At 40.3% G+C, this 24894-nt stretch overlaps 1 protein-coding gene across 1 annotated transcript; it reads right to left on the reverse strand.

The window, feature by feature from the left end:
- Positions 1-1623: 1623 nt before the first annotated feature.
- On the reverse strand, positions 1624-19570 carry LOC139735979 (scavenger receptor cysteine-rich domain superfamily protein-like). Its single transcript, XM_071646737.1, has 9 exons — positions 19310-19570; positions 15768-16091; positions 14952-15260; positions 14249-14557; positions 13582-13902; positions 7059-7376; positions 6292-6431; positions 5316-5529; positions 1624-1943 (listed from the first exon to the last, which is right to left on the reverse strand). The coding sequence occupies exons 1-9, from the start codon at positions 19401-19403 to the stop codon at positions 1624-1626; spliced, it is 2349 nt and encodes a 782-aa protein (XP_071502838.1). The 5' UTR covers positions 19404-19570.
- Positions 19571-24894: the final 5324 nt, after the last annotated feature.

Below are 24894 nucleotides of genomic sequence, written 5' to 3' on the forward strand. Positions count from 1 at the left end.
TTCGGGCAGGTTGGATGCCAATTTCATCGCATCTATCAGATGTCAAATAGTCTGTAACATAACATACGTCACAAGCGTGTTTTCCTCTCACAAATGAATACAGCGGAACAAAAGACGCTGTTATAATGGTCTTATTAATATTTCAGTAATCAGTGCAAGAATAGCTTTGTATTCAGTTAGATTTTCTTCTTCTTTTTTAACTATCTTCTGTACACTCGGTTAGCAATTCTCTTGGACCATGATAAAAAAAAATCAGTGTGTGATGAATAAAAAGACTAGCGTAAGATGAAAGGAAATGAGATTACTATTCAGACAGACAGGACTGACCCCTGGATCTCTTGCACAGTGTAATACAATGAAATGCCCACGGAAGACTACTTAAGTATACAAATCAGAGTGACACAATGTTTTTACGATGACGAGTGTGTCTCAAACCAGGGCCCTGTTTTATAAAGCTGTTCGTAAAGTGATACGCATGACTTTACGAACGACTTAAATATGACAAGCCAAGTGGGTTTCCTCATCATCGTTAATTTCAATAGCTAAAGTTGAAATTTGCAGATATAATGATTATTCTTATATGTAAGCACACGTTTTTAGTTGAAAGAGTATTTTTGCCCCAATGTAGATGAAATATTGATAGCACAGTCGTACTTTGCTAAAACGTAACGAAAAAAAAAAACCACATCGGCACTTCCATTCCAGTCGTACGTAAAGTCCACTGAAAATCAGTGGTAAAGTCATGCGTAACTTTACGAACAGCTTTGTGAAGCAGGGTCCAGCAGAACGGAGTACATGTATTTGGTTATTGCCTTTTGGTTCGTAGGTATTTCAGAAACATATCGGGAGAGGGGGGGGGGGGGGAGATTTAAACTTTTAGAGAGAGAGGGGGGGGGGGGGGCAGAGAGACAAAGAAAAAGGGGGGGGGGGGTGGAGAGGTTAACGCTGCATGGGTTGTGTGGATCACCTACTGACTTTACATACCTATCTGCCTATTACTCGGTTTTATAACGCTGTAACTAGATGTTGCCCATAAGGGGGGGGGGGGGGGGGCTTCGAAAATAAGTAAAGTTGATTCGGTAAGCATACTGAAGCCTCCCAACTGAATAGTCTTTATCATAAAAAAAAACACCCTAACCGAACAGGTCTTATACAGTATTATCTATAATACAGGGGAACAATTCAACATGTAATCAAAGGGTCCCTGAAATCCAAATGTATATTTACCTCCATTGATGCCTTTTGGTCTGTGCATAACTAAATCGCTAAATATTTTTTTTTCTTATTTTTTTTCCTGCACCTATCTATTAAAAAAAAAATCTTCCAGAGGTTGAGCTGAACATGGTGAAGAGAAAAAAGAAGTAAGAAAAGATGTTTAACAGCATAATATGATGCTTATTGTTTTTTCATGAAGTATTTAGGGATTTGGTAACGTAGAGACCAATAGCCATCAACAGAGGTCTACATGTTTACATTCGCACTGCAAGGACCTTTTAATTAAATGCAAGGTACAATGCAGACGAGCGGTCAATGTCTTATGTGCTTGTAATGGGATAATTTATGAATTACATGCATAGACTTCGTGATAATTATGTACAAGTTGAGGGGTGCCAGGAAACTTAATCACGTGTCCACTTTGTCATCATGATCAGCTGGCTTCAAAACCGACTCGTAGGAGGGCGGGGCCTCGGTTGGCGGGGGCGTGGCTGGAGTGTACTCCGGTGGGGGTGAGTCGAAGGCGGGGTTATCTACCGTCTCCGTGTTGGAACGATACGATACCACGGTGTCGCCGCCGTAGTCCCCCTCCCTTTGTAACTGAAGACGTTGCTTCTTGCGTATGTTTTGGTAGAGAGCAAGGAGCATCATTACGGTGAGAGCTATAATTGCTGTCAGAGTAATCAGAGCGATTTCCCAGCCGGGGATCGTAGAGGGCGTGTTCGGATCTGTGTACGAAGATAAACACATTCAGAGAAAGAAGGACACACACACACACACAAATATCCATCTAAACTATGTATGCATTGATATACTAGGAACAGTGAATGAACACTGTAATTATCGTAATTAACGTAATTAATACACAATATTCCCTTAAAACGCAACGAAACTGTAAATTACTTAAACGCAGGTAAGTGTACCTGACACACGAATTTCGTTCTTGATTGTTCCATTTAAAGGGTTTATGAAAATGTAGATACTTGTTGACTTGGGTTGATTTATAGACCTTTATCATCATTTATTTTTTATTTGTTGATAGCGAAAAGTTTGGCAACGGGTCACCGACTGGACTCCAACCTCTTTAAAAAAGGACTGGTATTCAGTGATTTCTGACCTTTTGCACGAAAATTTTCGCTCGGTAACTATTTGTTGACCAAGTGGTCGCCGATAAGATTATTATGATTACAATTGAAAATGTTTTGTATATTGTCTGTGTCCACGTGCCAAGTTCATGTATCACGTACTGAGACTGTTTGGTTATAGACCTTGGTGTAACTTCGTGGTTTGATGCAGCTAGTCCACATTCAGGGCGGATCCAGGAATTCCGTAAAGGGGGGGGGGGCAAACAATATTTTTGGTGCCACTTCCGAGTTTCATCTCATTTTTTTTTTTTTTAACAAATAATATAAAGAGGGGCACGCGCCCGGTGCGCCCCCTCTAGATCCGCCACTGACATTCATTTATGCACCGTTTCCTGGCCACACAAGGCAATCTTTCCAATACTAAAGACATAAGTAAGGGAGTGTCAGCGAAGAGTAAAGGTAAGGAGCTGTGTTTGAAGCTCCTTGGTAAAGGCAAAGGTAAGGGACGGGAAGATCACAGCTGAATGGCAGTGGCGGCAGCCTCATTCACATGACCAAGCAATATTGTGCCCATGAGACTTACGAAAAAGAGAGCAATCTTAAAATTATTGCTGGGTTCTAAACGAGCATCAGTAACTAACGAATCTATAATGGTCAGTATAACCTGTCGCCGACCAGTTGCAAATCATTCGCCAACACTTCTATGAGCAATCATCATTCATTTTTTGCTTTTGTTGCTGGCAAAACGTTTGCAAGAAGTTCGTCATACTGTCGTCATTTTGCAAACAGCCGACAACCTGTCGGTAAGTGCAGTGGCGTATCTAGGGAAAACGGCGCCCGGGGCAAGTGCGAAAATTGCGCCCCTAATTTCTGAAAAAGTGTTCAACCCCAACCCCATTCTGGTAGGGACTTTAAAAAAAGTCCACATGATATGCTTTTTCAAGCACTTAAAAGGGGTCTTTTGAGGGTGATTTAAATGTAATAAATTTTGATAAATTTTGACGAGCGAGCGCAGTGAGCGAGCCGAAAATTTTTGTATATTTCCGCGTCATCATCACGTTTTGTTCTTATCTTCTTCTTCTTTTTTTTGGATAAATTTTGGCGAGCGAGCGCAGCGAGAGAGCCGAAAATTTTTGTATTTCAGCTTACAAAACATGGAATTCTTGTAACTTTTTGCCTATTAAATCTTACAGTTCTAATCAAGATATAGTGACGGCCTTATAGATAACGATTTATACCAACAAACTGAGGCGAGCATGTTGATAAATTTTGGCGAGAGCGAGCGCAGCGAGCGAGCCGAAAATTTGTGTATTTCAGCTTACAAAACATGGAATTCTTGTCATTTTTTGCCTATTAAATCTTACAGTTCTAATCAAGATATAATGACGGCCTTATAGATAACGATTTATACCAACAAACTGAGGCGAGCATGTTGATAAATTTTGGCGAGCGAGCCGAAAATTTTTGTATTTCAGCTTACAAAACATGGAATTCTTGTCATTTTTTGCCGATTAAATCTTACAATTCTAATCAAGATATAGTGACGACCTTATAGATAACGATTTATACCAACAAACTGAGGACTTGAAAAATTACTTTAAATTAGTACGCACGAGTGAGCCGAAATTTGTATATTTCAGCGCCATCATCGATCACGCTTTGTTCTTATCTTTTTTTTTTTTGATAAATTTTGGCGAGCGAGCGCATCGAGCGAGCCAAAAATTGCTGTATTTCAGCTTACAGAACATGGAATTCTTGTCATTTTTTGCTTATCAAATCTTACAATTCTAATCCAGATATAGTGACGGCCTTATAGATAACGATTTATACCAACGAACTGAGGACTTGAAAAAAATACTCTAAATTAGTACGCGCGAATGAGCCGAAATTTGTATATATCCGCGTCATCATTAGCTACGTTTTGTTCTTATCTTGTTCGATTTTGTTTTTTGCGCCCCCCCCCCCCCCCCCCGTATGTTCGACAACTTTGGCGCCCTCGTTTGATCAAATGGGCGATCGCTTCAGAACGAAAGAAATAAAATTGCAGCCGCTGCTCCGTGTAATATTCTGCCTTCTAACGATGGTATGTGCGAACACAATATACATTGTCATTTTGTCCGCGTCATCATCACGTTTTGTTCTTATCTTCGTTTTTATACATATAAATTTTTGCGAGCAGTTAGCGAGCGCAGCGAGAGAGCCAAAATTTCAGCTTACATAACACGGAATTCTTGTGTGAACACAATAAACATTGTCATTTTTTGTTTTTATCTTGTTTGATTTAGTTTTCTTCCCCCCCCCCCCCCGGTCTGGGCGAGGTTTTTTTTTTTTTTTTCTTCTTCTTCTTCTTCTTCTTCTATTTTTTCTTTTTTTTCTTCTTCTTCTTCTTTCTTTCTTTTTCTTCGTTTTTTTTTTTCGTTTTTTCGTTTTCGGCGCCCCCAAGGAGTGGCGCCCGGGGCACGTGCCCCCCTTGCCCCCCCCCCCCCCCTAGATACGCCACTGGGTAAGTGGTCTGCAACCACTGGCCGATCAAAAATTTTTGGGGTTGGTCGCCGATTGGTAGTCGATTTTCGACAGGAAGTTTTGGTTGCTGGACGTCAGCGACCATGCCTTACCTCATATGTGACCAAGCCCTTATCATGTAGTAATCGTTGATAACCCCCAAATGGAAAGTTAGCAACCAATCGGCAGCCAATTTCCCGAGCACTTGAAGACCATTTACAAACCTTTCTGCGAGCAGACGCCTACTCATTTTTTTTTTCTGTTGTTCATAGAATTTTCGCAAAGCCCTCTCGAATCGGTCGTCATGTGGTTTGCAAATTGTGTGCAACGGGTTGGCAACCGGTCAGTACCCGGTCAGCAACCAGTCGCCTCTCAAAAATTTGGGGCTTTTGTCACCGATTGGTTGTCAACGGTTTCTAGAAATTATTGGTTGCTAGAAGTCGACTACCAGTCTTCGCGTATGTTTGACCATTACATCATCGTTGCAACGTGTCATTGCTGTAGAATAGGCACCTGCTTCTTGGAAGAGGCAATCGATCCCGATGTCGTATAGATGAGGACAATTCAGTCGCAATCCCCAGGGGCTATGTCGGCACTGACCAAGAGAATCCTCGATGCCTTCACATTCTACGTCCTTCAGCCAGACAATCCCGTGGCCCTTGGAGAACTCCGAGGATTCTAGAGTGCGGAATGAATTGAGCGGGTAGCCCAGTTGTCGACACACCACCTGCAACACAATACACATCTTTCTGCAGTGAGACATGACATTACTATTATAGGTTTAGAGATAAAGTGGTTAGAATTTATTTTACACTCATTCACAATAACGTTTTTCATCTTCATATTTGTGATGAGACAATTACATGACTTTATACCATAATGAGTCGCCTCCTCTGTGGAATTTCGAAATGGTGTGAGGAGGATGCTTCAGTATAGATGGATGAGCTCACTCGAACCAACGCAGCGGGGGAAAAACCGTGAAAGTCCCACAGACACTCATAATACATTGAGACGGAGATTATAAGAGATGGGCCCTACGGTTTTCCCTTTAACAGTTTAAGATATTTACGCGATTCAAAATTACGTTAATTTCGTATGGTATCAGAAGACATCTCAATATAACGATGCTGCATTAGTAGTATTTGTATAGTATGATTTTATCTGGTTGCCTAGATTAAATGCATCAACAAATAATTATTCCCTTCTCCGATACGGAATATATGAAATATAAATCTGACAATCCCATCATGTGTAGATGTACGTTCATAGTCATTATTTTGTCGCTGTTAATTATTGTTCCAGTCATCATTATCATCATCATCATCATTATAAATGTATACCCAAAAAGTAATCACTAGGATTATTGTATTTCATGTGTAAGTTTATACATCAATCGCGTCCCACTTCCAGTCCATATGATGTTCTGTGATGTGTTTCTGAAGACAGTCTTTACAAGAAGGAAACCTGGAAATCCACATTCAGATCGTACCCGAGTCTCATCCAGGCTCCAGCCTCCGGAGGAGCACACGGTACCCCACACTTCGTCATGGAACACCTCCAGTCGTCCTCGGGAGCTTGGGGTGACGCCCTCTGTAGATACAAGCCGAACATCCAAGTAGCCGATTGACTCTGAAAAAAATCATCACGCAAAGGCAAAACCAGTCAAGCAGAAAGAAACAACAACAACTACGACAACGAGGTGAGCATGTTTGATGCGACATAAGTGAAATATTCAAACTGAGAAGTAAAAAGCAACAACAAGACCCAAACCTTTGCACGAGATACTATATTTGAGCAGATTTCGCTGCGATCTTTGATGATGTTGTCATCAGCAGCAGGCGTACATTTACGTAAAGAAAAATTTTGCGTGACGCATAATGTAGACGTAAGATTGTAATTATTGTATAACTGTTCATAGATTATTGTATGCCTCATTGTCTTGGAAAATGTGAGACAGAGAAGACAGTCTGTCACTCAGGCATTTTGGCATCAATGTCGTGTATTTGTGTGCGTTTGTAAGTACATGTATTTGCATCGGTGCGCTTGTTTGATAGGTAAAACGCAAAGTGAAAAAAAACCCAACAACAGCTACAAAGAAGCCATCTAAGCTTCCAATAAACTGAGGATAAAATTCCTTGTGCAAGCTGTTGGGAAGGATGGCGCTAACACGCACACGCACATGCATACAGATAAACACAAACACTGTTCAGTAATAATGTATGATACGCAAAGAAGGGGATGAATTGGGTGTTATACCATATGATCTACAGAGGAGTCCCACGTTGTCGTTACTACGACACGACGATCCGGCCTCGACATCCACAGGGCAGTCGCCCACACGCAGCTCGTCCCCCGTACAGGCGAGCAAGTCTGGCCCGAAAAGCCCTAGCTGACTGCTGTAGCCGAAGTACCCGTTGTTGTACACTCCGATCACGGATTCGAAGCCCAAGTGGCGGCACATGACGGTGGCGGTCTCCGGGTGAACGTCACAGAAGGGGGCCCACTCCCCTCCGAGGAAGATTTCGACCCGCCCCTGGGCGTAGTACTCTGAGCCCTGAAACCTTAAGTCAGACTCTGAATTGAGAATTATATCGAAGAAAAAGAGAATTAATAAATAGAGAGAATCGTTATCATTACTGAGGCCCAACGGTAAGATTAACTCGTTGTCTACGGGAACCTGGTGCTCCCTGTTTTGAAGCAATGGGAATTCGAGTAATCTCGGAAGCAACGGGTGCAAAACAATGCCGAGAAAGATTTCGACCCGCCTCTGGGCATAGCACTCTGAGCCTTGAAACCTCAAGTCAAACTCTGAATTGCGAATCATATCGAAGAAAAAGAGAATTAATAAAGAGAGAGAGAGACTCATTATCGTTACCGTGGCCCAACGGCAAGATTAAAAAATGCCGAGGTAGATTTCGATCCTCCTCTGGGCATAGTAATCTGAGCCCTGAAGCCTCAAGTCAAACTCTGAATTGAGAATTATGTCGAAGAAAAAGAAAATTGATAAAGAGTGAGAATCATTATTACCGAGGCCCAACGGTAAGATTAAAAAATGCCCAGGTAGATTTCGACCCGCCTCTGGGCGTAGTCCTCTGAGCCCTGAAGCCTCAAGTCAGACTCTGAATTGGGAATTATGACGGTAGAAAATGTTACCGTCATGATACATAGTAGTTAAATATGTTATAAAATGTCACAAATCTTCCTCCCTCTCTCCCTTCCCCTCCCTTTGACGTGGTGTTACATGTTTACACGTGGTTTCGAGAAAAAAAAGAAGTGGGAAAATTCCAGGCCAAATTAGGCGACTACAATTGCCCTGTGAAAAGTTTACGAGGTGCCAATGGTTCAACATTAAAAAAGAAAAAGTTAAAGCCGAAGTTGCGCTTAAATTGCATCTTCATCTTAGAAAAATGATGGATTCACAAGCCATATAAATGTCAATAAAACTCCGGCAACTGACAAATGGAATTAGGAACAGACAGTAGACAAGTCGCACTGCATACTGGAAATTAACTTTAAGAAACTGATGGTAAAGATAAATATTTACACGAAGTCGATGATAAGCTCATGTTATCAAAGGTATGCAAATATGAACTTGCACCTGCGGCATGTGACGTGATATATGGGAATCTACACCCTACAAGCAATGCTTCTATGTAGATTTCCCATATTTCATAAATGCTGTACTTGACAATTCATCCATGCTTTTGTATTGTTATGTTTATGGTTTATTTATTTGTTGAAATGTGGAATATGGAACAATAAAAAAAACCCAAATAAATATATTATTATTCAAACGTGTATCAGATAGTAGGCGTCTAACCGTTTGGGAAAGACGAATTACTTCTACAGCAGTTACATTGAAAGATAGAGATTATTATTCACAATGGTGAATATGTGGTACAGACCTGTACATGTACCAGTATACAGCTGTATGACAGATTTCTGTTTTCATCTATATATATTGTCACTCTCTGTACAAATATACTCGTAAGATCTCAATTAATGTCGAATCCTACTGGTTCTTTTTCTGACTTGTTTGTTAAACATAGATCAGCGGTTGCGATCATAAAACACATTTGTACAGAAGATGACAATTGATTAGATTAAAAAAAAAAAAATCTGTCATAACAGTTACATTCTTCACCAACGTTCTCGAGCAGGGATTGGCGAAAAATAATGACTCGAGGGACAAAGATCATTCCAATGGAGTGTATAAGTGCCTAACTGAGAGCTATGTGTCCCTTGTTCTAATGGACACTCTAATAAATAATGTCGTCACACAATTCATGGCATATGACGTCACACAATAAACCATCTTTTATTGTTTGTACGCCACTAGAATCACGATCGTTTTGCGTTTTTTTATTCTCTGATGACTGATGTGGGTATATGCCATTGCAGTTTAGGACCACTGTTTTTTACATGAGTGTTGGCAGACATTGAAAGTTCTAGGATTCTGAAGAAAGTGTTTGTTTTGATATCTGTTTCTTTTAAAGACCTAATAAAATGGTTTAGGCATTTTTTTCTCAATGATGTGATAATATTAAATGTTAAATTCTAAGTAATTCTATGGTTGTGCGGGGTTTTTTACTGTTCTGAATTTTGTTCTATATTTGTTAACATAATGGATGCAATTTCCTCGGTTTTGGAAAACTTTCAATACTTTCGCCGCATGCGGCGCACTATCACTTCTAACTTGTGATGATGTACTAGTATATGATGGTTAAGAACGGAGTCGTTCACGACCAGTAGTCTAGCCGTAGCCAGCGAGCTGGCAAGGCTATGCTAGCGCAGCGCAGCGACAGCCGGCCGGCGGCTGCACTGGCTTGCGCTGGCGGGGGAGCGAGCTAGCGAGCGCATAGCAGGTGCTGCGCTGCACGATTGTCATTGGCTAAGCCTTTAGACAAAAGAATATTTAATGAACTGTATCGGATTTAATACTGCCAATAATACAGATTACAACTGTGGTACGCTTGGATATCCATTATTTTCGGCAAACTCGTGAAATAGGCCCCACCACTGCGTGTCTGTACTAAATACTACGGCGACTCGCCTGTTTAAATACTCATGAATTCAGCCCCACCGTGTGGCGTTCATCTCGGTAGGTAAGCACGGCGGTGGGGCTGCCTTCCATAGTCAATACTCGTGAATGCGGCGAAAATGACTTCATAATGTGGCCCTCGACTAATTTAACGGCCAATTTAACCATAAATACAACCCTACCTAACCCTAAACCCTAGGACCTACCCTTGCTTGCTATAAACGCACGGGTACGGTGCACGCGCACTGCGGTGGGGCCTATTTCCCGATAGCCCCACCACCACTGTGTGTCTGTACTAATACTACGGCGACTCGCCTGCTTTCTAACGTTAGGCCTACGTACCCTAGACCTACTCGTGAATCCAGCCCCACCGTGGCATTCATCGGTAGACCAAGCACGGCGTTTGGGCTTCCTTCCACAGTATGATTTTTAGCATAAAACAAAAACTACTCGACCAAAATTGACGATCATTCTTGGTATCGTTTTTCTTAGAAAATGGCGCATCTAAATTACTGATGATAACAAATATTGCAGAAACTGACTATGGGAAACTGGTTAGGCCTTTTTTTTTTTTTTTTTTTTTTTCTTAGCCACGACCCACCCTGTAACAACATATCCCCCTAACCGTTAGGCATTTAGAGTGTAGCCTCTGCACTACTACCAAAGATTCCGCTATTACTACTTACTAGTCTACTAGCGTTAGGCCTAGTGCCGTAGTGGTAATAGTACTACTACTAGTAGTAGTACTAGTAGACTACTACTACTAGTAGACTACTATAACTACTAGTAGACTGCTACTAGATCTACTACATTGTAATAGACTACTACATGTACTAACGTTAGTAGTTTAACTTGTAAGCGCCGGCCGACGGGCCAGGCCACGGCCGGGACGCGGCGACGCTCCCGCTTTCTTGCTGCGGCCGGAGTAGCCGCTCACTTTGTGAGCGAGCTGGGTCTGTTCTTCTAATCTACTTACTAGACAAACAGTTACAACTTACAATGTCAATCATGTAGAATACAGTACACGTATATCCTTTCTAACGTTAAACTATATGGGGGCATACCAGACATACCACTCTGTATTTCCCAGGCGATCGTTTCCGTGAGGTCTATTCTCGGGCTTGGTGCCATGTTCTTTATACGCTCTTGCAGTGGCAGCGGGGGACATGCAGCTGGTTCATATCGGTAAGGTGCAGCCCCAAGATAACGTTCTGGTTCATCGGCTGCCTCTCCCTCCCCATCTTCCCCTTCAACTTCATGTGCCTCCTCTTCTTCTCCGCTATCGTCAGAGCTGCAGTCTTCATCATCATCATCAATGTCGAAGTTTACCCATATAGGGGAAGACATTATGCTCGAGGTACCAGGTATCTGTGCAAGCTAACTTAGTGATAATGTACATGGTAATGCGTACATGTCGACAGTCAGTGGGTCGACCGGGAGCGCACATCCCGCGGGGCCCGGGCCGCGGCCGGGCTAGCTATCGTGTACGCGCGTGTACCAAGCTAGTAATCTGAGTGCTTGTGCTGAGCGGCGTCTGCTAACTGAGCACAACCACCGCACAACTCCGTGCTTATATACGTCATCAATCGGTTCAGGGGTGTTGGTCACGTGACTATCTTTTTCGCAAAAGCTGCAACGGGGTCCTCCAAAAATGTGATATTTGGGGGAGTTTCTAGAAGCGATAAAAACCGGAACGACACTGACAACATATTTACATTAATAATCATGACATATATTTTACATTTCCTTTGCAAATTAAAATATTTTGCAAGCATTTTATTAGGTCTTTAAAGGTTTTGTTGAGGAATAGAATACAACACAGTGACGCATCGCAACCAACATCGTTCTGATCTGAGCTAATACAGTGCTACACGAGTGCCTTTCGACGGCATGGAGACCGTTTTGGGCAATCATTGAGCGACCGTTTTGGCAAGCAGTCTCAAAGACCCCATGAAGTTGTCTCTGTGAGAAACACACACTACTATAGAGGGAAAAAATGCTTTGGCGATCACTGAGAACCAATTGCCCAGGACTGACGGAATGGTCTAAAAATTCTCAGCGATTTCTTATTAGTAATTTCGCTCTCTCAATGATTTCTCAGCAGATGTTGAACAGTCCGTCAGTGGTTGCTCTATATTGTTGACTGTTCGATTTTCGGGGCTCTGCATGTCTCTTCCTCTCTCTGATATCTCAAATATTGGGGCAGAAAATTCACCTAAAATGCTGCATTTGTTGGCAGATTGCTGAGATCACGAAATGATAATATTAGAGTGTCCATTATTGCTGAGCATTCCTTGAACCTCCTCTTCCCTAAGAGAGACCACTGAGAGATTGCTATAAATTACTCAACCGATGTCCCGCGGCAATTTAGCATACTCTGAGGAATTATTGAGAAATCATGGCGGACTGTGGAGATCTTTGGGGCTCACACGGGTAAATATTTCTCCATAGAGACGTGTGTTAAAATTCAACATTCCAAAAAATTCTGTAAAATAGCTGGGAGAAGTGAAGTGTTTCATCTTCACTAACCTGAAAAAATGAGATATACCCTTTCATCCATCAAATTTCCAAGGGGGTTCTTCAGCTCAATTTCTGTCCACGGGTTCGCAAAGCTAGATTACGAGTTCTTTTTACGAGTTCTTTTTACTAAAAAAATCACATTTTTTGTACACGCACCCAATCAAATATAGTCCGTTCAAATTCCATGAGAAAAGCTTTCATCTTCCAACCAAAATACAGTTTGTAGAAGAATTCATACTCATTATCTGCAGCTATTCAGTTTTTTTTTTTTGCCAAACTGCATTTCTGATTTTTAATCATTTTTTTTTCTTCATTTATTTTAGCATATTTGATACGATTTTGTGATGCGGTCAGGGATATTCCATTATATTTACAGGTGTGAGCCCTTTAAAGACTGCGGTAGCGTGGGGATACCATGAAGCGGTGTAATCCGGCTCGGATATATTCGATAATCCCTGTACCGAATTGTGCATAGCAAAATTGTCAATGATACTTGTGAAAGTACACACAGAGCCGAAGAATCTGGATTGATGTCGGCGGTTACCGATAACCGTACGCTTCGACGCACATATTGGCGGCATACATAATTGTGACAGATTTCAAAATGTACCCCGATGGGCAGCGAATTGATCGGGCCACCCGTGATACCCGGTTTATGTTCGTTATTTCCAAGGTTCGTTATTCCAAAGGTTCGTAATTCCGAAGGTTCGTAATTCCGAAAGTTGAATATTGAAGTTGAAAGATTACATTTCGGATTAACGAACCTTCGGGAAAAAAAAAAACCCGAACCTTTCGTTTTCGGATTGCCGAACCTTCTGAATGATAACCTATATTTCATTTTCGGAATAACAATCCTTCCGAATAACGAACCTTCGGAATAATGACACAAATTGTTCATATTAACGAACCTTTGTTCTTTTTTTTTTCGGATTGTCGAGCCTCTAGGTATAGGGAATTTTTGTGTTTCGGAACAACGAATCATTTTTCATCTTCGGATTTATGAACCTTCAGAATAAAGAACATCGCCAAACACCCCACGCAACCGAGTCTTTGAAATGCTTGCCGCAAGAAGGTTGAGAGATGTGTCAATTTTTGGATACCGGTACTCAGTGGTTTCACAACTGTCTCGGCTGTGTAGGAGGAGGGTAAAAGAATATAGCATTGTACCAGAAGGCCGTCGATGGGTGAAATATGGTAACTTTCAAGCGATATTATTACCTTTCGGTGAGGCACAAGTGACCTGAGCGAGATTTTCCGCTGAGCACGGTGTCGAGTCCGGCGAAAGTGAACATTCGTTGAGAAGGTTCTCCTGGCCCGTGCAGTCGTAGTTGCGAGTGACCATGAGGCCACTGACACTGTGCACATCAACGGCTCGTTGGCTGGATCCCTGCGAGTAACCCAGCTGGCGGCACGTTACCGCTGCCTCTGCGTCACCCCATTCCGATGTGCACAGCAGCCACCACTCATCGTCTTGGTAGAGGTTCAACACCCCACTGTAGCTGTCATCCCCACCTATCAATGTCATCTGGTCTTCATCTCCTGGAGACAGCAATATCAGAAAAGATGTTTTATGACGATTATGCATATAACATTTCATTAGTATTGCCATACAGGAACCCACTTTATTTCAGTTAAGAGACACTCTTCTGATTGGAAAAAAAATGTAGTGCAGTCTATGCAAACTCCACGAGGATTATGAGTTTAACGTCTATAAGAAGACACTACAGCATGATTTAATTTTGTAAAAAAATCGTAAATAGGCCTACACAGGATCAAATGTATAACGATCCTATATCATAGGTCCTATACATGAAAATAACTACGAAAACTATATGTAAAATGATAATGTTGTCATCAAGGTCAAAGTAGAACTACATGCACTCACTCCAACACACGACCCCGGCGTCTTCCCTATGACCACAGTTGTCGTTGGCAAAACCTGCGTTAGGACAATGCATAATGCTGGCCTCATTTCCCGAGCACCGGACGTCGTCCAGAAGAATGGCGCCGGTTGCACTTCCAAACCTCGCGTTTCCCAGCGAGTCCTTGGCGCCATACGTGAAGCCGAGCTCACGGCAGACTACCCCGGCGTCAGTGATGTCCCAGCAGTCGTCGCAGACCGTGCCCCAAGTGCCACCATAAAACACCTCCACACGCCCTTCGTGGGGTTTATTGCCATCGACCAGTCGTGTCACTACAGCGGCAAACGAAAGGTATGTAAAGAGACAATGAAGGAAAACGGTACGTGTCGGGAAATCTAACCTGCCCATTTTTACGTAGGCCAATCTATAACGTTTCCTAACAACATCCGAGTGGACAAGAAGTAAGTCGCAGCCATTATAGGTCATGGATGGTGTATGAACGCGCGCGCGAGTGCCCAAGTCCATATTATGCTTATGATATATTATATATCATGGTTATCACAGATTATGGTATTAATGTCGAATGCAATATACAGCTTCAAATGTTTACTTTTCTCAATCAAGAGTTAACCAGTTTGCAGACATCCCGCTATAGGAAGTGAGTGAACAATGCCATACTGAAGATAGAAAGACCTATAGTATAACAAGAATCTGTTTCTAATGTACCTTTTGGATCACAGCGCAGCATGGCCAGCTGGTTTTGAGAACAAAAATAAGTGTTATCTTCCCACTTCGAGCTCGGACAATCTTCCAACCGCGTTTCACTACCAACACAGTCGGCAACGGTAAGGAGAGAAGAGTTTCCAGTCCCATTCGCGGTCCACCATGTTTGGTACCCTGCATAACCAAGCTGCTTGCAGGCAACGTGTGCCGTGTTATTGGTCCAGCCGTCTACGCACACGTCTCCCCAGAGTCCGCCGTCTCCGCGAATCTCAAGCCGTCCTTCGTAAGAATCTCCAGATATCCGCAGAGAACCTGTCATGACATCGTACAAAATGCATGATTATGGTTTGTGGATAAGACTCCCGACTCCCAAACGGAGGACACGAGTTCGATCCCCGCCAAGTGCTTACGTCCTTGGAAAAGATGTTTTTCAAGATGTTTTTACCCACAGTGTTCCGAGTACTCGACCCAGGTGTATAAATGGGTACCTGGCAACGCTAGGGTAAAAATAATAATCATGGCAGGGCTCTCTGGTAGAACTGTGACAACAATAAAGAGGCCACTTTGGATAAAGAAGACCTTATTTTTTCTCATTTATAGGCTGCAACTGATAATTTGAGCTATATTCATGACAGAAATAATCAACGTAGAAACGAATCCTAAGGTTTCAAACTTTTTTCCCTGTGCGTTGTCTCCAGCTACAGCCCGTTAACATTCTTGGAAATGTGTTGTTGACCAACTACAGAATTTTATTGCAAATCCATACGTTAATGTACACCTGCTTTGGCATGGGCGTTCATAAGTGTGTATCATTATTACCTTTAGTTGTACAGATAACTGAAGCATCTTCGTCATGTCCACAGTTGTGTGCATTATAGCTGTTGCAGTCATACAGACTCTCTTCGTCTCCATTGCACTGGACATTGTCCAACGCGATGGGTGTAGTGGTTTCACCGGGACCAAAGGCGGCTGCCACTAGAGCCAGGTCCGCATCTACGTAGCCCAGCTCTCTGCAGACCACGCGGGCCTCTTCGAGGCCCCAGTAGTCATCGCACACCGTACCCCAGTCCCATGAAGACGCAGGCATGCGCACCTCGACGCGGCCTTCAAAGGGATTGAGGCTGCCACTCAAACGCACAAAGCCTGAATGAATATCAAGTGGAACAATGACAAGCAGACATTCCGCGGAAGAGAGAACGTAGTTCTGCGCCGATGGATAAGACTTCATTACAGATAAAACGAAAAAAAAAATGGAGCGAGATGAATGGAAGCCAGATCAAAAGATGACTACAATTGATGATAACCAAAAATCAAATCGTAATGATAACCATGATAATTTGTGATCTCTTCTTGGGTAGCCCCTACGCTGTAGCTGGTGGTTTACAGGCTTTTTGTTTATTACAGGTTTACAGGTTAATTGACTTTGTGCGAGTATGTCTAAATACCATTTTCTTTAAATCTAAGTGAAGAGGACCGCAATGAGTAAACCATGATCAGAGACAGGACTCTAACTTAGGATACCCTGTTTTAATAAATCCTTTGGCTGCTTTGAAAACCAATTGGTGATACTGAATTTGAGTAATGTGAAATCTTTTGAAGAGGGTCACAAGCATACCAGCTGTATTTTTCAATCTTTGTTGCGGTGCAATTTTAAGCAGGGAGGCCAGCGAGAAGGGAATTGCAGTAATCAAGATGAGATGAGAAGACATTGAGACGTTCAGTGGGAGATCGACATATCCAGTAATTATCCCATTTTACCAATTTTACACAGACATTCCAGGCTGCAGCTAGAGATGGATTCTCAATGTGCTGTTAAAAATTTGGTTACAGTTCGTTATTTAGAAGGTTCGTTAATAATTACACTATGGAAATGAGGTTGTTATTCCGAAGGTTTGTTGATCCGAAAATGAAATAAGGTTTGTTATTCCAAAGATTCGTTATTCTGACAATAAAACAAGGTTCGTTGTTCCAAATGTTAGCTAACCTGAAAACGACAAAAGGGTCGGTATTCCGAAGGTTCGTCAGTACCTACCTTCTTTTCATTTTCGGATTGCCAAACCTTCAGAATTACCCTTAAAATGTTCGGATTAACGAACCCTGTTTGATTTCTTATTAACGAACAGCTGGGTATAAGGACTTGTTTCCGAAGAACGTCAATTCAGAATTTAGCTGTTATTACTTATGAGGAGAACCTACAAGATCTGCTTTCCCAGCAGTCCCTTCCATTTCCAATCAATAAGATGTTACATTTTTCATAAAAGACACAATATTTATTGCATTTCAGTTCTTAGTATTTTCCTTCATTACAATTTCGTGTTGATTTCGAGGATTTATGTATATTCGAATGACTCCTTGCCAATGCATTGGGTTGGAAATGAAATGAATGACATGAAATCAGATAGATGAACGAACCTTCTGAATAACAAATCTTATTTCATTTTTGGATTAACGAATCTTTTCGGAATAACAAAATCACCGAAAATATAAATGCTTATCCACAATAACTCCAAGATTTCTGACAAAATGAGATATGATGATGGGTACTTTTAGTTTTCAAACGAAAGTTCTGGGCGAAAGCTAACTAGTCTGAACTGTGAATTACTATGTAAAAGTTCTGATTTAAAACTATTTAGCATGCCGTCAAACCCCCGTTTGAGGCGAGACCCCTTCGCCAAACGAAGCTGATGGGGTGCTATACCCCCCTAACGATTCCTCGTTTGAGAAGTGGTAGTAGATGTATTTGCCCATTGCAAAATAACTTTCTACTCAGGCGTGGCAAACCTGGAGGCCAAGCCAGGGTTTAATGACTGCAACAACTGTCATATTACGTAAGAACATGATAAGGATATCTGCCTGTGGCAGACCATTCAAAGTGCACTCAATTTTCTCTGTTCTTTCTAAAGTTTTAGATTTTATATTCTATTGAGAAGTTCTATAGTCATCCGTTTTGAATTTCGAACGAAAAAATTTGACCCATAAATAACGAAAATGCAGGAATAAAAAGGAGAGCATTATAGAAGTTTGTCGACACACACACGCACCATGGAGCTACATAGCCCATGCCAAAACCAAAACAGCCCCCTCCCCCCCCCCCCCCCTCGTGGCGCGGTGACTGATGCTTAGATTAGGCCAGGGTCAAGAAACAGGTGTTTTTATATCTTTGGTTTTTAAGTCCTTGATTGCCAAGATATACACTGGCATTGTCTACAGGGGTGTAGCTTCTTCAAACGAGAGATTTGCCTCATGTTTTGAATAATTATCACAGGACTATTGCTTGATATAATGTACACGACTACTTAGTGTACAGGATGCTTCAACTTGGGTAATTGGTTATTGGTTGTATAATAATGTAAATTTGAATATCATCCACGCACATAGCATGCAGTTGTTATCTTCACAAGAAATTGATAACTGAAAATGGATGTGTACTGAAGTGATAAGAGACCAACTACAGATCCCTTTACATGGGGAACGCCATGTCTGCGGGGAGAGCCATTAACGGTTAGCAACATGGCGGTCGTGTAGATCGTATGCATCCATTTCAAGGCCATTAGTTTGGCGTTGAAATTAGTGAATTGACTGCGAATGCTACAAAACTCGAAATACGAATTCGTCTTTGCCGTGTCATTGCCACTTGCATAATCCATTTTGTGACACAAAAGGCGCGTCGGACACAACATCATAATAATTATTATTATTGAGAACACTGACAACTGAGGTATACTAGGTACAGTTGTATCATGATTGAGTTGAAAATCCTCCTTAAGCTTTTTTCCTTTGCTCAATGGAATCCTTTGTCACATATTGGAGGTTTGTCTGTCTCATTCCAGACAATAATCGGAGTTGGACATATTGATATTGGTATTGCTCTAGAATGTAGAATAAGCAGGCCGACAAGGCCTTTTTAGTGACCCCGTGATCGAGTCAGGTCACAGAAACCTATAGCTGTATGAATAAACAATTGTATCACAGTACGTGTTCATGTTTCACAGGCAGACTAATCGCTATTGCTTGAAAGTGTCATGGTTGCATAATTATGAAAATCTGCAAGAAGTCTATCAAACTTACATTTCCGTCTAATTGCTCGTGGGCAGTAGTTAGGCCCAGGTCCTATAGGATATACGAGCTAATATAGGGCAAAATTAGTGCAACCAGATAATACTGATTTACATACGCCATATAGCAATATATTCTACAGTGTCTTATTATGACAGAATGACAGTGTGTTCGCGTATTGGACTTTGGAGGCCTTGAATGGATATTGCCCATCCCCTAAATTGACAGATTTCTCATGGCCATCGACCACAGAGAAATGCGTGAAAGACATATCAATATACTGCTGTGAGCTGTCATGCACTTACCTTCCGCATTGGTCGCTGTATTTGGCAAGGTACACAAGAAGCATAATGCGCACCATATGTAAATTCGTGGATCCAAGACATGGGAATCATCCATTCTTTCTACATTCAATTGAAATTATAATGAAAATCACTACAAACAAAGAGGATGTCTCTCCGGGGACAAAATTCCATGCTGATTTTGCCAGTGTGTAACACACCTATGCAACAGTCGGGGAAAAATCGGCGTCGATAATCAACGGTACAACTCGGAGTATGGTTCGGCGTGTTTACTCAATTGCGACAGAGCTCTCTTAAAACGTGCACCCTCAACCACCACCGTTTGTACGTGAGGGGACGAATGGAATGGAAGAGGTGGTTAAATATTAACTCCTAGTGCTAATATCGCACCAAACTTAAAATAATGATGACAAAATATCTTGACTTATGCCGATTGGATGATTCTATAACGTCATACCAGAAAATGCCACGACCTGTACAAAGCGGAAGGTTTAATTTCATATTGCATGAACACGAAGCACCCATGACTGCTCTTTTGCTCTCATATTATAGAACGAAATATGGCAAAGAGTATGATTTTTGTTTCTTCGTGCTCAAGCTATCAGAATTTATTATGCGTATATGTAACTTCACTTTCAAACCCTTATTGGGGTCTTCGAAAAGATAGATCTTCCTTCCCACTTGTCATTACTCCTTTCAGTCCTTTTTTTTTCTTTGTATATAATTATCCTCCTCGTGTTTCGCCTTCACCTCCTCTTCCCCTCTTTTCCTGCTGCGTGCAAATGCAAATCTAGACCATATGGCTTGCAAGAGTTTATTGTATCGACTATCCAATCCTTAACTCAGATAACCCTGGCTAATACGTTGATTAAGGTATTGCGCGTAGCTAACTTTCGCTTTCAAATGAACAGAGATTGACGAACCAATTTTCAACAGAAACCGGATGAATCCTTAGCAAATTCTATACCCGTCTTCAAAGTCTAGAAAAGGTTTGATAAAAGGTAAAAGGTGATCATTCATTCTTATGCTGGTTTCAGCTGTTAATGGTTGTGAAATTATCACATATCATTCACCACTCCCTCGATTACAATCATGTCCAGTTAAAATAAAACCGTCATTTTGAAGACAAAAATTCTTTGTCTCAATCATAACAAACGAGTATAGCTAGTACAAACATTTAACAGTGTTATCAGGCTAGGATCATGCCAATTATGAAATAATTACGGGACTATGTACTTTGGTGTGACTGCAGTCATACCTAGTCGACTGTAAATATTTGATTAACAACGTTTACTCGATATTTTTTTTTCGTGTTTTCTTTTTTTTTTCTGCTAGCAGTTTCCTGTTCTGTAATCCCGATTAAGAGATTTGCGAAGGCGTACCATGATCACCTACCCGTTCGATCAAACCAACAGTGTAACAAAGTAATAATAGTAGCAGCAGTAGTAGTAGTAATAGTAATAGTTATAATAGTAATAATAATAATAATGATAATAGTAGTAGTAGTAGTAGTAGTAATGATAATGATAATAATAATAATAATAATAATAATAATAATAATAACATCATTATTATTATTATTATTATTATTATTATTATTATTATTATTAATTATAATAATGATGTCTTCATTACCCAGGGTAGCCTCTTCAGTGTTGCCACTGCTGTACCAGAGGGCCCTGCCATTATTATCACCCTATATAGAGTCGAGAGGGAAATGGTGGGTAAAAACATCTTGTCCAAGGACCTAAGCACTGGGCGGGAATGGAATTCGGGTCTTTCAGTTGGGAGTCAGGAGTCTTATCCACTATATACCACAGTGCCACATCGTTTAGGAGAGACTAAGATTTGTTTTACTTTTACACCATGGCCAACAACAAAAGTAAAATGAAAGTAGCGAAGAAAATGTTTTAAAGCCATTTTTTTGGTGTGTGTGTGTGTGTGTGTGTGTGTGTGTGTGTGTGTGTGTAAACATAAATATTGTGTTTAAATGTAGGTAAGTGGGCCTATATTGTAAGCATGTATCATGTGTACGTGTATATGTATACAGTATGCAGATTGTAAGTGTACATGATAACATCATGTATGTCATAGGGCATGTCATTTTTCTCTCTGGTGGCTAGTTTGGGCCACTAAATAACTTGACTTTGAAATGGGTGGCCCGAAAAAGAAATGGAACGACCCTAAATGAAAGGAAATATATATAGCAATCGATTTTTAATCTTAGTCTCCAAATTCGGCCACCAAAGTCATGCTCTTTGAAAGTTTGATGGCCCGACTACAATTATAGTGGCCCCCTGGCCACCGGAAACGTCGAATCCTGATGTATGTATTGTACATTTCTTCTTTTCTTTTTTTCATTTTCCAAATAAGAAAAATATACAGGATATGATCAATAATTCTGATATAAACGTGACATGCATTAGATACACAATAGTTAATGCATGGTATGATAATAATAACACAAAATTAATAAGCGAAATAATAAACCAATGTCCATAATTTATAATCCTTACAGGTAATGTAGAAACAATCTTTATATAGTCATGTGACTAATCCTCTGGAAATAGAAATTGAAAAATGCTGGGGACCGTCATCATCTGCATGCAGTTCCTTGATTTCGATGGCGACCTCGGGAAAACGAAATGTATTATACGCTTTGACTGGGCAGGGAGGTGGGTCTCTTCCCACCTACCTGGACTGGGTAAGTGAAGAATAAACCCCCCCCCCCCCCAAAAAAAAAAAAAAAAAAAAAAAATAATAATAATAATAAAAATAAAAATAAAAAAAAATAAAAATAAAAAAAATAAAAAAAATAAAAAATAAAAAAATAAATAAATAAATAAAAATAAAATAAAATGAAATAAAAGAAATAAGAGGAAGGTGATTGGAAAGAGAAAAGAGAAAGATTATATAGGACAGCGGGAGTGTCTAGAATGCATTTTAGTGCTACATGGTACAGGCTTGTGTGTAAATTTTTGGAAGCAAACTATACGTGTCTGCAAATCGGTTGTTGGTGATGGCGTAGGCCTATATCACAATGTGCTTGTGTGTACGCGTGTAAATTAACTTAAACGTGTATGTGATCATCTATGTTTGTGTATAATACATTATGTGTTGTGTGCATGTGCATGTGTGTGTGTGTGTGTGTGTGTGTGTGTGAGTGTGTGTGTAAGAGAAAATACCAGTACCGTGAATTTTAAAAGGGGACTGACGGGCTATAGATAAGATTAAATCTGAAGAAAATGAGTGAAGTTTTCTGGGCACAGCAGTTAAAATTTGATCAAATCAGATAAAAATAAAGGAAGTTATGAAATTGTGACATTTACTAGTTTTCACATAGGCTACCTAACATTTTTGAACAATATGAAAATGCAAATGAGTGCGTTAATGAGATGTCATTGCCTCACAACTTGCATATCCAGTTCTTTTGTTCAAATGCAGTTATACCAATAACAGTCTCAAAATTTGACTGAACATGACTGTGACATTATTCAGCCAGGATTAACATTTTTTTTTAATGGCAGAACATTCAGATTTTCGGGTTTTTTTTTTACACTATCAATATAAATTGTAAGGTAAAGACATCATCAGCTCACTCATTGCGTATTCAGATCAAATGTTCGAAAACTGTTTTGCAACAACTATAGTGAAACTTCACAATTTCATAACTGTCCTAATTTTCATCCAATTTGATCACATTGTCACTGTTGTGCTTAAAAATTTAACTCTTTCTTTTCAGATTAACTTTTAACTGATCTGGAAATCCATTGAATGGCTTTATGTTTTTGACGGCAGGAAGATATGACTACATACCTTTTCTTAAAGACGTTCTATAAATTGGTTACGATGTATATTGGATCGATCTAAAAAAATTAAGTGGTCACAGACTTAAACAAAGGAAAAATCAATTTTGTACGGGGAAAACTGACATTCCTGAAGTATCTTTTTACTTTGAAATTGGTTACAAGAAATGAAAATTTTAGGATTTTTTTTTTTTACATTTCATATAAAATGAATTATAAAAAGATGTGGAGTGCTGGAGATGGAAACAAAGGGATTTAACTCTTATAGATAAAGTGCATTTATAAGAAACATATGTTGTATCAAAATTGAATTATATTTCATGTCTTTGAGTAGTCTGAAAGTTGATAATGTAAAAGATTTAAAAATATTTTTTGAGTTTCATTGGAATGGGAAGTTTCAAGATCCCGTGGATTGGGGTGAGAATGACTTATTATGATTTAGATTATTTGTTGAAACTCAGCTAGTGCTCATGGATTTGGGAATGTTTGAGAATTTAACATTTGGGACAACAAACTACTTTTACAGCTACTGCTGTACTATTTGACTATTTGTAGTAAAAGTAACAATAATAAGATACCCGTAAGTATATGAATCATATCGGTATGACAAGGAGTCGTTTCGCAATTTTGAAAAAAAAAAATCGTGCCTGCAAAAATCCAGAGAATGATAACGATAATGATAATGATGATGATAATGAATAACATTTATATAGCACTTAATACTGATGTTTCTAAGCGCATCAATCCGGAAAAAAGAAGTATGACATTGAAATAAAATACAGCATTATGTACATGTACAACTTATGATATATAACAACAGCAACAACAACAACATAATTAAGGTTGAGTAAACAGATAAGTTTTCAACAATGACAGATAATGCGCAGAAAAGACACAGAATGTCAGAACAGATAATTGATATGGAAATTTACAAATCTCTTTAATTTATGGTTCCATGATCAGAAGCAGTACATACAATATATATGATATGGTAAACATGTCTCAAAACGTTCTCTGAATTTACAGTACTTTTGACAATTTTTATTTACAATGACATCATCTTTTAAATGTGTACTTTCTGGTGCGAAATTGTTGACATATCCGAGAAATTGACAGAGATCTGCCAAATAGTGACGCCTGAATGAAGAAACCGGGCACTGAATGCTTCCATCAGAAAATAATCATTTTGTCCAATTTGTCGGCTATTGAAACTTACCGTTTGTTATTTGAAACATATGCGTATTGTTATTTGAAACAAATGCGTATGCACAATGTATATAATAATTATGATTTCCACTTGTCACAATGCATTTTGCAACATCGCACGCGTATAAGCCTTAAAAATCATTAAGATAGACTCAAGAGCCTCGGAACTTTTTGAAAGATGGAAGGGGGAGGGTGTCCAGGGTTTCCCCTCCCCACTTTATAGATAGAAAGTTCTGAGTCAGAGTGTTGTAATTTCTTCCTCCCGATTTTTCTAAGATTTTTCCCGACTTCTTTTACAGACCCCCCCCCCCCCCAAAAAAAAAGTGTGTGTGTGTGTGTGTGTTGGGGGTGGGGGGGGGGGGCAGCCCCCCTCCCCCACCGTTTCCTCGGCTCCTGAGATATGTACTTCACCGGCATAATTGTAAGTGTGTGTGTGTGTGCGTGTGTGTGTGTGTGTGTGTGTGTGTGTGTGTGTATTCACGATTAGGGCAATAATACTGAATACAGTACATTGTAATTCGCACTCCTGCATGAAACTGGTTGCAGTGCATGCGCCCTCAATGATAGGTCAGTATT

Source organism: Diadema antillarum, unplaced genomic scaffold, assembly GCF_040938485.1.
Source record: "Diadema antillarum isolate AM-2024a unplaced genomic scaffold, OU_Dant_1.0 scf00000028, whole genome shotgun sequence".
Lineage (NCBI taxonomy): Eukaryota > Metazoa > Echinodermata > Echinoidea > Diadematoida > Diadematidae > Diadema > Diadema antillarum.